At 38.4% G+C, this 12,800-nt stretch overlaps 1 protein-coding gene across 6 annotated transcripts in view; it reads right to left on the bottom strand.

Annotated features, from left to right (window-relative positions):
* The window catches only part of POU2F1 (POU class 2 homeobox 1), a 121,927-nt gene that overhangs the window by 19,735 nt on the left and 89,392 nt on the right, over positions 1-12,800 (bottom strand). For all 6 annotated transcript variants that reach the window (XR_011325074.1, XM_069785471.1, XM_069785472.1 and 3 more), the window contains 3 exons: positions 8,164-8,258; positions 5,660-5,833; positions 1,823-1,964 (listed from right to left, as the gene is read on the bottom strand). Coding sequence is in view for 5 of the 6 variants with exons in the window: in XM_069785471.1 (XP_069641572.1) it covers positions 1,823-1,964; positions 5,660-5,833; positions 8,164-8,258 (411 nt within the window). In the remaining variant the exon portion in view is untranslated. The remainder of the gene's footprint in view (positions 1-1,822; positions 1,965-5,659; positions 5,834-8,163; positions 8,259-12,800) is intronic.

Below are 12,800 nucleotides of genomic sequence, written 5' to 3'. Positions count from 1 at the left end.
ACCCCACATTCATTCACTGCAGGTCACAGGGTAAAATAAAAAGAGCAGTTACTGATATCCATGAGCCACAGCTGTAAATCACAGGCAATTTTGAAAAATTCTAAGCAGCCTGAAATTTCTTTTACCCACTCTGCAATACACAATAGGAAGAAGTTCATAGCCCGCTTCACAGTGTTCAACCTCTTCTCTCTGGAGATCTTAGCAGATACTCAGTGCTATGCAGTTCTACAGAACAGCCTACACAGCTAGCAGCTCCCCCTCCTTAGCTTCACTAGGTCTCTAGCTGCCAACCCGTAATCCTGTCTTTCTGGCTCCACAGAAGAGCAAACAGAAAACACACTTGACCCCACTTTGTAGCAGAAAGTGCAAAATAACCAACAGGCAGGTTCCAGCAGGGAATTTAAAGTGATTAATTATGGCTGGAGATCCCTCACTGCACTGGAGTTTGTGGGTGATAAGCAGGTGTCAAAGTTCATAATGCCCAAGATCATTCTGGTAGGCTCAAATGGGCAAGTACATTCAGTTCATTATTTTCTGGATTTTTTTTTCCCCCCAGTAATGGCACTCATAAATGTGCTGAAACCCCTCTCCATCTTGAAAACCCCACAGAACAAGCTGAGTTCTGTAACAACAAATTCTCCACCACTCCAATGCAATGTAATGGAAGAGATCATCAGTACGCTTCTGCTGCCTGGTTTTACCTAAAAGTAGCTTTTAAAGCCATCTAAATCTTTCTTCCAAAAATTTTCATGAAACTGAATCAGAGCCAAAGAAAATGGTTCCCAACTTCCAGGCTGTGAAGGACCCTGACACTGTTTACAGTCCTTAACTTGACTTTACAGATACAAGTATTTCTTCAGGCTAGCAGGAGAAGCAAACCATGACATTCCTTGCAGCACTAGACTCATCCACTGCTGCTGGAAGGTTTGGGGACCAGTGGCCTGTGGACTAGAGCACTGAGTGTGAAGATCTTTATGTTTTCTATCACAGACCTAGATTACCTAAAGATAACTGCTGTCAGCACAACAGAATGACAGCATAAAGCTCTCTTCATTTTGGTAAAAATAGGAAGGCACATACCATCCCTGCCATCTGTTTAGCAGATCCATCAGTTTTATACTGTGTATGGTTGTATACTTGGAAGAAAAAAACTGGCTGATGGCACTCTTAAACACTATCCTAACACCTAGCATCATCATCCAAGCTCCTTTTGCTGGTGGGGAAAAAAAAAACCAACAAAAAAACCCCAAAAAAGAACACTACCAACATTGGCATTATGAATGACTTATACCCCAGGAAAAAATAATCTGGAAGGAAAAAGCAAAACCTAACTCACAAAAAACTCTTCCTATGGGGAGAAAGAGAGTATTTACATGGACCCTTGGAGAGAGATGAAAAGAACGCACATAGGGGTGTGGGAGGAGATGAATGCAATAAGCTCTGCCTATTGAAACAAAAAAACATGCAACCCTCTCTCTACTACACATCTAAAAAAGAAAGCTAGAAGAGGATTAGAAGTTATATGCACTAACATACATGAAGGAGGAAAACCATGACACGTATTATACCTCATCCCATGCAATTATTCAGCTGGCTGCAGAACACAATTCTGAAAGTTCATATTGGAATGATTTCAGATGCATATAGGCACTTGAAAAGGGAAGTATGGACCCTTTTCCTACACCCTTATTTGTCCCAAGGACAGTTACAAAGCTTGATGGCTTCATGAAACCATAAGGGCACAAATGAAGCAGTTTATCAGGGTTTTTCAGAATGCTACTGATTTTGATAGGCTGGTGAAGAAATACACAGACTCATTCACCTGCATCATTGAGCCACTTTTCCAGAAGTGGCTTTAACTTGCACATGTTCTTAAAGCTGAGGTTCAAGGCTTCAAAGCGAGAGATGGTAGTTTGGCTGAAGTCATTTCCATAGAGTTTGCCCATAGCGAGCCCAACATCACCCTAGACAAAGAAAAAGAAAAAAGGGATTCACCAACATAGGCACTTCCAAAGCAAGGAATCCTGTCACATTCTTGTGTTCTCTCAGTGATTCCACTGCTGCATGGGATTTCAGTTTCACAGAAACTTGCTCAGCACTACCAAGATTCATGCTAAAGCAAATAATCATAAAGAAATGTCCAACCTCAGTCAGTTTAACCATGTAACACTTTCCAGGAAATCCCTGATACTTTGTCTTCTTAGCGTTATCACTGAGCAGAGTTCCACTGAATATTAACTTGTAATTTTTTTCTTAGTTCTTTAAAATAAGCAAAGGCCAAGTTCTCTTTAGGAGCAGATTTAAGTATCTGCATATTTCACACCAAAGAAGAAAAGTTCAAATAAACAGAAATGTAGTGAATTAATGTTCTCAGATTAGTAGAAAACACTCTTGAAAAGATGTTTGCAAACATATACCACATTTAAATAGATGCAAAAATATTCTTATCTGAACTTTTAATATCTTCTGAGGTTCAAGCCAAACTTCTCCCCACAGATACACATTTCAAAGTGGACAAGAAGTTGAACCATTTCAAATAACAATTAACTGTAGTCTTCACTACCATAATCCATCTGCCAAAAAGCTACCCATGAGATTTACAGACAGATGATCATCTCTTTACATCTGTTATTGCTTTTCAAAACTCAGTTTTAGCCAGCTATCAGACATTCTGCTTACCCTAATATATGTATATATATATATATATGCATCTATATAGTTTACACTTGGAAAGTCTTGTCTAAAAATAATAATAATTAAAAAAAAAAAAATCAATCCATTCTTGATTGTGGTTGTTAAAAACACCATAATGTTTTCTTGTTTTGTTTTAAAGCTGGAAAGTCCTGCCCTTTGAAAAAATGTAATTATTTTTTTAAGTATGCTATTTGGTCTAAAGTAGTTTAATTTAGATTTTTATTTTTTAACACAAAAAAGTATGAAAATTCTAGAAGAAGAGGCTGAAAAGCTTGAGCATAGTTAGTGGAGTTTAATTGCAAGTGGGTTAGTTGGATTGTGCATAAAGCTTGCTTTATTTCCTTTTAGGTCAGATCCACAACCACAGTTTGATACAAGTATACTAATAGCATGCAGAGTGGCCATGTACAAGCGAGGGAGAAAACCACCTTTGGTAAGCTTTGGTAAGCTTAGTAAATTGTGCAGCTTGTGTAAAGAAAACAATTTCCTTCCTAGAAGAGGACCAGAACAATTGGTTTGTATGCCCTTCAATCAGAGGAAACGTGGTAACTCACATTTATACCTCTACCATATGCCAGGATTCCGTGCATTTTAAAACTCATAAATCATTCCAAGGGAAGTAACATGGATGTTCTACTGGGTTTATGAAGAAGAAAACCTGGCTATGTAAACCATGTTAGAGATAAGTTGATTTATGTCTTGGCAGAAAAGAGTTATGAAATTTGCTCCAGTCCCCCAACTAAATTTAATTCTGGTATTTATGTTGTTCTTACTAACATTTGCCATCTGATTTAAAATGAATAGTTAACCATTTCTTTGTCAATAGTTTTCAATGCCAAAAGGTGGCAGTATTTCAGCTGTAGGTAAAGGAATTTACATATTGGGATGAGAATTTTATTTATCAGGATGGGCCACTGAAAGGATGGATGGAACAGAGGATAAAGGCTATACACATCTGATCTACTCTGTAGGTCAAATGAAGCTCTGGTACGGGACTGAAACTGTTTATAAGGTACATCCTTGTTGTGTGTACTGATCTATTAAGAAACTCAGAGGGACTAGCAGAGGTAATACCTTTTACAGAATAAAAATAACATTGTCTAAAAAGTTTGCTCACATAGCTTGAATTTGTACCGACCAATTAGTCACATACCTGCAATAATACTAAGATGCAGTATGCTCATTGTGTCTCTGTATGTCAAACACAGGAGATATTTTTGCGGAAAACAATTAAACAAAAGGATTTAAATCCATCACCCACTTTTCAGGGTGGGAGAAGAGACAGAACTGCAGAAATTCAAAACCCGTTATATTGTTCACAAGACAGAATGTAGTGATTAGTTTGCAATGCAAACTGAATTTTACAATTATTTTTGAAAGGCAGGGGTGGCGTGAGTCTGAAAAAGCTTACAGTACCACTGGAAATAAATTTCTTTTATCCTCTGAAAGGCAGTCTATTTATCCAACTATAGGAAACCAAAGTAATAAGGGTCTCTAATTATCATCCAATTATGCAATTAGGCAGAAGTTATTAGACCTGCCTAATTATACACATACAAACTCAGAGTAGGATAGGAATGATAAAATGCAATTTTATCACCTTCTCAAGATTCCCGTTTTAAGCTCAAAGGCAAATACTGAAATGTAAGCCTAAGCAGTTGTGTTCATTTTTCCTCACCATGAAAATTCACAACAGCATCAATAAAGAAAGGTTAACCATTAACTTAAAAAGTCTAGTTGAACCTTTATAATTATCTCACAGCAGGGCAGATTAAACATAACTAAAGATCTGCATGAATCTCCACAGTCAGGCTATGGGGAAGCTATTGTATTTTATTCTGTTCTGCTCTATTCTAGCTTTTGTGTGTGTCCATAATTTGTATTTCTGTGCTTCCCTCTAGTGGAAAGAAGGGAGGGAAGGAGGTACACATGCCAGCAAAATGCACTTCATTTTACTAAGAACATTCTGTTCTTGAGTTATAATTAAGATGCTGCCAGGAACTTTCATTATGAACCCTGATTTTTCAAACATTTAGGGCTTTGCCAGAAAAATAAATCTGACTTCAGCACATACTTTCAGCTAGAGTAGATTTACTTATTCGGGGGGGGGACGACGGACAAATCACATATGTTGGACTGACTGCTCTGAGCTTAGACTTTTAAATACCTACTTTGATTTTTGCATGCTATTTCTTCTAACGAAAACATGCCTATGCTTACCACAAACTCCTGCCAAAATCAACTGTTTACCTGGACAGATATTTTAATTTTGTGGGAAAAAAGATCCAAGCAGCATTTCCCTTCAACAGAATAATGGAACATATAAATGCACTTTGTATTTTTAATTTCACTATGTTCAAGATTACTTTTCTTCTGCTCTATGGGTATTTCTGAGCTTTTAAGCAAACCAAAACAAACCACAACTCCAGTTCACCTCTGTAAGGAGAGAACTTCAAAGGTGACAGTCCTTTCAGGTTTTGTTTAGGAACCCTAGCAAAAGCATTAAATACAGAAATCATTGATGTTTAATGGGAAAATACACTTGAGACATAAAAACCCTTTAACATCCAAAGCAACTCCACAGTTCTGATATACTTTTTAAACACAGAGAGCAATTAATTGTGCTGTATGATTTTTGGAACTGTGTACTTCTGAAGGCAGCTTTAAAGTGCTTTGTCCCATTCATTTTACATCCTGTAGAATGAATAGTGCACAGGCAATGACATCTGGAGCTGGTAAATGCACGTACCTGCTGGGAAAATGGCTATGCTTTAAAACCAACAGGGAAGTAAGATGGATGTATGGCTTTTTCTGTTACTTCTTAGAAATCCCTTACATAAAGGCCAGAGCATAACCCTATTTAAGAAGGTTCTCCCAGGAAAAGGTAGAATTGTAGTCTCCCTCCAGACTTGAAAGACGAGACCTTAGAATCCACGCTGGCAGCCACTAAGGTACACAGTCTCACCTGAGTGAATCCAAGTTTGATCCGTCTTTGTTTGAAAGTCTTGGCAAACTGCTCAAGCTCCTCAAGGTCACTGGGCTCCTCCAAGCTGGGAGTGTCGATTCGCTTTGGTGTTGACTGGCTCTGTGGAAGTGGCTGAATGGGGGTCGCTGCTATTGTGCGTGTTGGGGTTGCTGGCTATTAAGATAGAGTGCAAGGAAAAGATGAAAATCAGACTTAAAAGAATAATCAGCAAAAATTAAATTCAGAAAAGGTATGTAAGTTTTCTGTGAGAAAGATCAATGAATTTGACATTTCCAGCAGTCTGAAAGTTCCTCCAATTTATTTACATTCCTCTCAAGAATGAGCAATCACAATTCAGAAAACTATTAGTATGACAGCCTTTTAAAGGCTCTGTCAGAACCAATTAAAGAAAAGTAAGAGATGTTCAATGCAGCAGATAACCAACAACTTTCACTTGCTACAGAAGCTGCTCAAAAGAAAGGCTGAACACTCTTACTTGATATAGTTCTATCATTTATAGACAGCTTGGCATTCATCCCCTTTTAATCATTTTAAAATTGAATTTACTGCTTGTGTGAGGCGGCAGATTGTCATCAGCCCAAAAGATTCAAGTCTTCTATTTAATCTTGGAACAGCGAGCACATACAGGTACAGCAAACATGGCAAGTTTCCTCTAACGCCATCTCTTGTGACTGACTCAACTCTTTCAGTGAGAAGAAACTAGATCTACCTCTAACCCTTCTGTTGATACTTAGAACAGTAAGAATGAATGTACTGGTGATACAAGAAATTAAGCAAAGGCAACCTGCAGAAAATAATTCCTTTTAGGTCACATTTTTCCTCTATAGAAAAGGCTAATTTTCCAGGAAGTCCACATGAGGTTCACTATTCCTGAACATCGGCATACTAGAGTGTTTTGCCATGCAGCAATAATAAGAATCTGAAAAAAACTGAGCATCATGGAAAATATTCACAGGTGACCAAAATATATGAAGATCTGGTATTGCACAGTTCAGGCTTTATGTGCAACAGGAACATTGGAAACTTGTTTGGAGTGCATAACTCTACCTTCTTACATGCCATAGACGAACTGAGATGCAGAGACAAATCATTTATTCTAGTTAAATTCTGTTCAGATGAGCTGAGGTTCTTAAGTAAAGGTGACTTCATGCTTTTATGTCCTATGCCCAGTTCTGAAACTACGGACTCCTTCAGGCCAAATAAGAACAGCCTCAAATCTATGCAATGCTACAGTACTATGCAAAGTCTATCCAAAGGTCCAGAAACGGCTGTTCTAAAAGAAATGGCCTACATACAGCTGAGTCTTTATGTAGCTCCTTATGTTGTTTTTCTCCTGGTTTAGTGCAGTATTTTGCAGTGCATAGCAGATGGTAGAGGGAGGTCAGGATGTATAATTCCATTACCTGAGAAATAATGTGATCATATATGATCTTTCTAGGATTGCAGAAATATGTGCCACACTATAAAGGTTTTTAATATTTTTTAATTTACATTAAACATAGTGGGTAATTACTGCAATATGTCTTTACTGACTTTACCCCCTTTGTATAATTTATTTTCTCTTTGTAGTTTTGATACTTTTTTTAATCCAAGTATAATCTTTAGTAGGGAATCATACAGCTAACTGAGGTATGAACTACAGAGGTGAGACAAATTCCATTTTCCACATGGTGCATGAAAAATATAGGTGGTATAATAGAAGATGCAGTTTTCTAAGACTCTGATAGACTCAGGCATCTTATTACAGACTGAAAAATTCTTATATGTAACCAAGTTGGCAGGAAGATACCGTATGATATTACACAGTATTTGAGAAACAGCGTGCAGTCATGTAACTAAACTGCACAGTAGAATCCAGAGTGAAGCAAAACTGAATTTGCAGGCACGTGCAACCTTAAAATTGTTTTTCTTACAGTCTGAAAGCTTAATCATAGAGCTTTAATATTTTAACATATACTAACAGAATATTTAATGCATTTCTAACAACCTCTTCACTTTCACAGAAGGTAACTAATAAGACTGGCAATGACTTAGCAATAATAGCAAAACAACTAGGTTACAATAAAGATAGATTAATACTGCAATCTTTAGAAAAAAAGATACTTGTCAGTAATCCTCTTTTTGAGCTTTTTAGGTAGCCCATACCTTGCTCCTCTGGATTTCACAAATTTTTAGATTGTCCAAGAAAGCCTTACAAGAAATCAAATAATGCTCTAGTGCCATTAACTCAAGATACCAATCACGGAAATTTTCAGCTAAAAATAAAAATTTACAGTGTTAAATGCATTAAAAGAGGCACATTAGGGTGGAAACTACAAAACTGAAGTTACTGATACTTCAGCTCCACACTGAATCTATCTAGAAAGACAGACTCACTATTATAGCTACAATATCTACTCTAGTAACTAATACAAAGGGTCCGCTCACTTGCAATAGTTTAAATCCCCTCAAAGCAACTCATGAACTGTAGAAATAAGCCTGACCTGCGAGGCAAGGGTGATGCTTGGCTGAGACTGCAGGAGGTTGGCTTGGCTTTGCTGAGGTAGTTGCGTTAAGAGATTCTGCGCTTGCAGGAGACCTGGAGAGAGAAAAGGGTGGGTTTGGTTTGTCATTTAAAAAGACTAAAACATGAAATGAGGTGAAACAAGACTCTTGCCAAATAATGAAAGTTACAAAAAATTTGATATGCAAGCCTTCATTTCATCCCTGCATAGATATCTTCAGACTTTGGACTTTTCAGTCTAAAATCCCCTTGCATTTTCCTTAAGTATATGTGGTGACAGAAGGCTAAAAGAGAGAAGTCTGTACTAGTCTCCTCTGCGGAAAGAGTTTGCAGTGATCTAGGTTATCCCAGTTCTGTGTGTAGGAATCATTTATTGCCCCTTTCAGCTTGCAGATTTTGGGTAAACCTCCTCCTGTAACCAACAGCTGCCCAAGAATTAGTGTGCCATATAAAAATAAACAACTGAACACTAATCAGATCAAATCCAACAACTGAATACTAATCAAAACCACAAATCTGGCTCCTTGATCACCCTTCTCCCTCTCCATATCACCCCATGCCAGCTGCCTAACAAAAGAAGGCAACTTTCTCTGGCAAACTCAGGCAGACCACACCAGAAGACAAAACAAGCCCAGTTAACCTCCTCCTGGCTGAAATAAAGAAAGAATCTTTTGGAAAATTAACCAGAACTTAAAGCTTAGGTAAGATACTGAACACTGCTTAAATTGCACAAATAGAATAAACATTACACCGAATATATGAAAACCCCTGCTATTATGAAAAGGTGACAACATTAAAGAACATTTGGGACTGATGCAACCAATATACACAATATGCTGTCATTCTAAAAATAAATTCTCTTACAGTCTGCTATTTGTATGGTTTATTAAATCTCTCAGGAAATTGAGATACATGCTTGCATCTATATATTTTAACTAGAAGTTATCTGATTATTTTTTTAATTTCTAATATTAAAATTTATCTATTTTTAAGGCGTAAGAATCTTGACAAAAATATACCTACAGTTAGTCAACTCCCTCAATTTTATTGTGAAAAATATTACTGTTATTCTAAAAACCTGAAACCAGGAGGGAACAATGGCATGACAACAACAGATGGACACTATGGCCACTCAGAGGGCAGAACACCAAGCAAGTACCACTTAAATTCTGTAATTTGAGTTCAACACGGTCTGCTCTGGCTCATCAGCAGGCCGATCAATCAGAGCATACCACTCATGACCAGCTACCTCTTAGCAGAATACAGGTATGGGACACAGGAATTTAGGACTTGATAAATACAGAGTGAGAAACTGGATGTTTTATGTGAGGTTAAGGCCAAAGAAGACATGAAAAGAAGGACTACCACGGGTAGGAAGAAGAAAACGTATCCTCAATGAGGGATACACAACTACAGAAGAACTGTCTTCTGACAGTGATATTACTGTTACTTTTTTTTTTAAAGAGTGTTGAATATGTATTTTAAACACGATGTGTTGCTATCAAAATGCTCAAGACCTACAGAATAAAGCCAGCTGCTTATGCAACATAATAGCACAGCATATACAACTATGTAAATTTGCTTTGCACCACATAATCAACATGTTCCAGCTGTGTTTTTGAAAAGACACAGTGAGGGAACGGCTCAGCTTAAGGAACTTCCAAGACAGCTACCTACTACAGTTACACAGTGCTTTTTACAATGCAAATATTTGTTCACTTGAAAGATGATTTCAGCTGCCCAACTCTAAATATTAATTAGTGAACAGTCACCTCTAAGTGAAGAGGTTTTGACCTTCATTTATTGACAGTGACTTTTAACTGACAACTTGAAATAGAAAGGGGCAAGCCATCACACCGACACTACACGGTGGCTGACCAACAATGAAACCAAAAATAGGCAGCTGACAGTGACCACATTTGACCTCTAGTCCACTGGTAACACCATCGATCACAAGTTACTGACTCATCTTATGACCGTAATCAGAGTAATTAGGACTGCCCTTTTGTGATTTTTTCTGTCCTCAAAGAAATCCCAGAGGATGTTTTTCTGACAGTAACACTTCTGCTGAAGAGCACAAGACAACTACACTCTTCCTCATTTTATTCTCACTTGTATGTTCTGAAGTAATTCTCACTGAAGGACAGTATAAAATATTCTCAACATGTTTAATCTACTCAGTTTTTACATCATTTTATCCTATTTAAGAAATACTAATACAAGGCATCTCAGGCAGAAACTGGAAAAAAACCAAGTTAGTTCAACCTGCAGCTGACTGAGGTAGGGGGAAGATCGGGGGATGGGGAAAGCAGCTGAACTGTTTTGGCAAAGTATGCACCTTTTCCACTGACTTACAGTCTTTTCAGACAGTTGCCATGCACATGCTTTGGACTCTTGTTGGCTTCCACGGGTGGGCAGCTGCAGTTTTGCTCTTTTCAGACATGACTTGTACTAGTCTAAGCTTCACCTTTGGTTTTTTTCCTGAGGAAAAACTATTGTTCCCCACTTCAGTCCAAGATAACTTCAGTAACTTAACTTACAGGGCACATAGCACAGCCTTTTAAATACAGTCTAAGTCCAAAACTGCACCTTTTAGGCAACTGCTGAGCTATTGGTGTTTCAAACTCCACTGTTTTCTTAGGGACTCATACTGGCATCAATACTGTTTAACATCTTTATTACCAATAAGGATGATGGGACAAAATACATTCTCAGCAAGTTTGTGGACAATACCAAATATGGATAGAGTGGTCAATAGGCCAGAAGGCAGGGTCTAGACAGGCTGGACAACGGGAACCTCATGAAGATCAATACATGAAAATGCAACATCCTGCATGGGGGCTAGAATAACCCTGTGCAGCAATACAGGGTGGGCACTGGCTGGCTAGAAAGCAGTTTTGCAGAAAAAAGACCTGGGGATTCTAGAGGAAAATAAGATGAACCTGAGCCAGCAGAGTGCCCTTACAATAAAGACAGCTGACCACCTCCTGGGCTGTATTTGCAAGAGCGCAGCCAGCAGATCAAGGGCTGTGATTCTTCCCCTCCATTTGGCACTTGTGAGACCACATCTGGAGGACTGTGTTCAGCCTTTGGTTTCCCAGTGCAAGACACAATGACATCCTGGATTTTGTACATTCAAGGCCCACCAGAGTGGCTAACAGGCTGGAACACCCATACGAGGAATGGATAAGTGAGCTGGTTTGTTCAGTCTTATGAGAAGACTAAGGTGAGATCCTACTGCTGTCCTCAAAGACAGAAATGAACTCTTCTTGAGGGTGCACAGCAATGAGATGCAACAGACATTAAGCTGGAACATGGAAAACTCTAAGGAAACCACTTTTTCATTTTTTTTTACCGTGAGAGTGGTCAACTATTGGGGCAGGTACTTGAAGAGGTTGCAGAATCTCCATCCTTGGAGATGTTCAAACTCAACTGGCCAATGCGCTGAGCACTCTGCTGTAGCTGGACCTGCTTTGAGCAATACTATATGACCTCTAGAGGTCCCTTCCAACCTACATGATTTTTTTGAATCTATAAAAACTAATATTGTACTTGTATACTTAACTTTACAGAGGTATTATTTCTAACCCTCTGCTTTGGGTTCTAAGAGCCCAGTGGTATTATTGCATTAAATATGGCATACAAATTACCTACGTGACACTCCAAAAGAATGCACAGAGGAAGATAAGGATTTATGCAAAAGTATGATGCTTTAGAGTTATTAAATTTTTTTTTAATAGTTAAAGTAAATGCAGCTACCATCATCCAGGACTTTTCCTGTAATGTCTACAAGTAGCATGAATGATGGCCCAAGCAAAAAAACTCTTCTTGCCAGCCAACAGTCCCCAAGGACTGATCTGGAGTTCAGTTCTTATTGTCTAAAATTAAACAAAAGATAAAACAAGCATTCAAGAGCAGATTTTTTCAGCATAATTTTTAAAAAGTTGGCCCAGAAGCATAATAGATAATTAATCCCCAGTTGATCTCCCAAATGAGTGAATTTTTTCATCTAAGAACTTCTTGACTGCTTTTCCTCTGCCAAAGCTGTTCATGTTCTCACAGACATATCCTGGATGTTAGCTTGCAAGACAAAGCCATTACAATGTCATAATCTGATTAACTGGAAACAACTGAAAAGGAGGAAGGGTGGGTGTCATACCAGATATTACATACACTGCCTTTTGATCAACTTTGTTGATCACTGTTGATGGAAAGAAACTTCTGGGCACTTTGGTGTACCTCATTTTATCAAATCCAGATCTTCCAAAATGGGGACTCATAGTTAGAATTATATTGGGATCCAACACAGGAGAGAAAGTACCAACCTATGCATTCCCACAAATCTGTTCCACTGAAAATCTGAGTGCCATTGTGTATTGGGTCTGGCTGAGATGGAGTTAATACTCCCCATAGCAGCCCTCGTAGCACTGTGCTCTGCATCAGTAGCTAGAAAGGTGTTGATAGCACAGCAGTGTTTTGGCTACTGCTGAGCAGTGCTGGCACAGCATCAAGGCTGTCTCTCCAACATTTTTGCCCCCCCTCAATGGCAGGCTGGGGCAGGGCAAGATCTTGGGAGGGGACATAACCAGGACAGCTGACCTAAACCAACCAAACAGA

Source organism: Haliaeetus albicilla, chromosome 6 (genome assembly GCF_947461875.1).
Source record: "Haliaeetus albicilla chromosome 6, bHalAlb1.1, whole genome shotgun sequence".
Taxonomy (NCBI): Eukaryota; Metazoa; Chordata; class Aves; order Accipitriformes; family Accipitridae; genus Haliaeetus; species Haliaeetus albicilla.
Note: the sequence above shows the minus strand (reverse complement) of the source record. Positions and strands in the feature narration are given on the sequence as shown.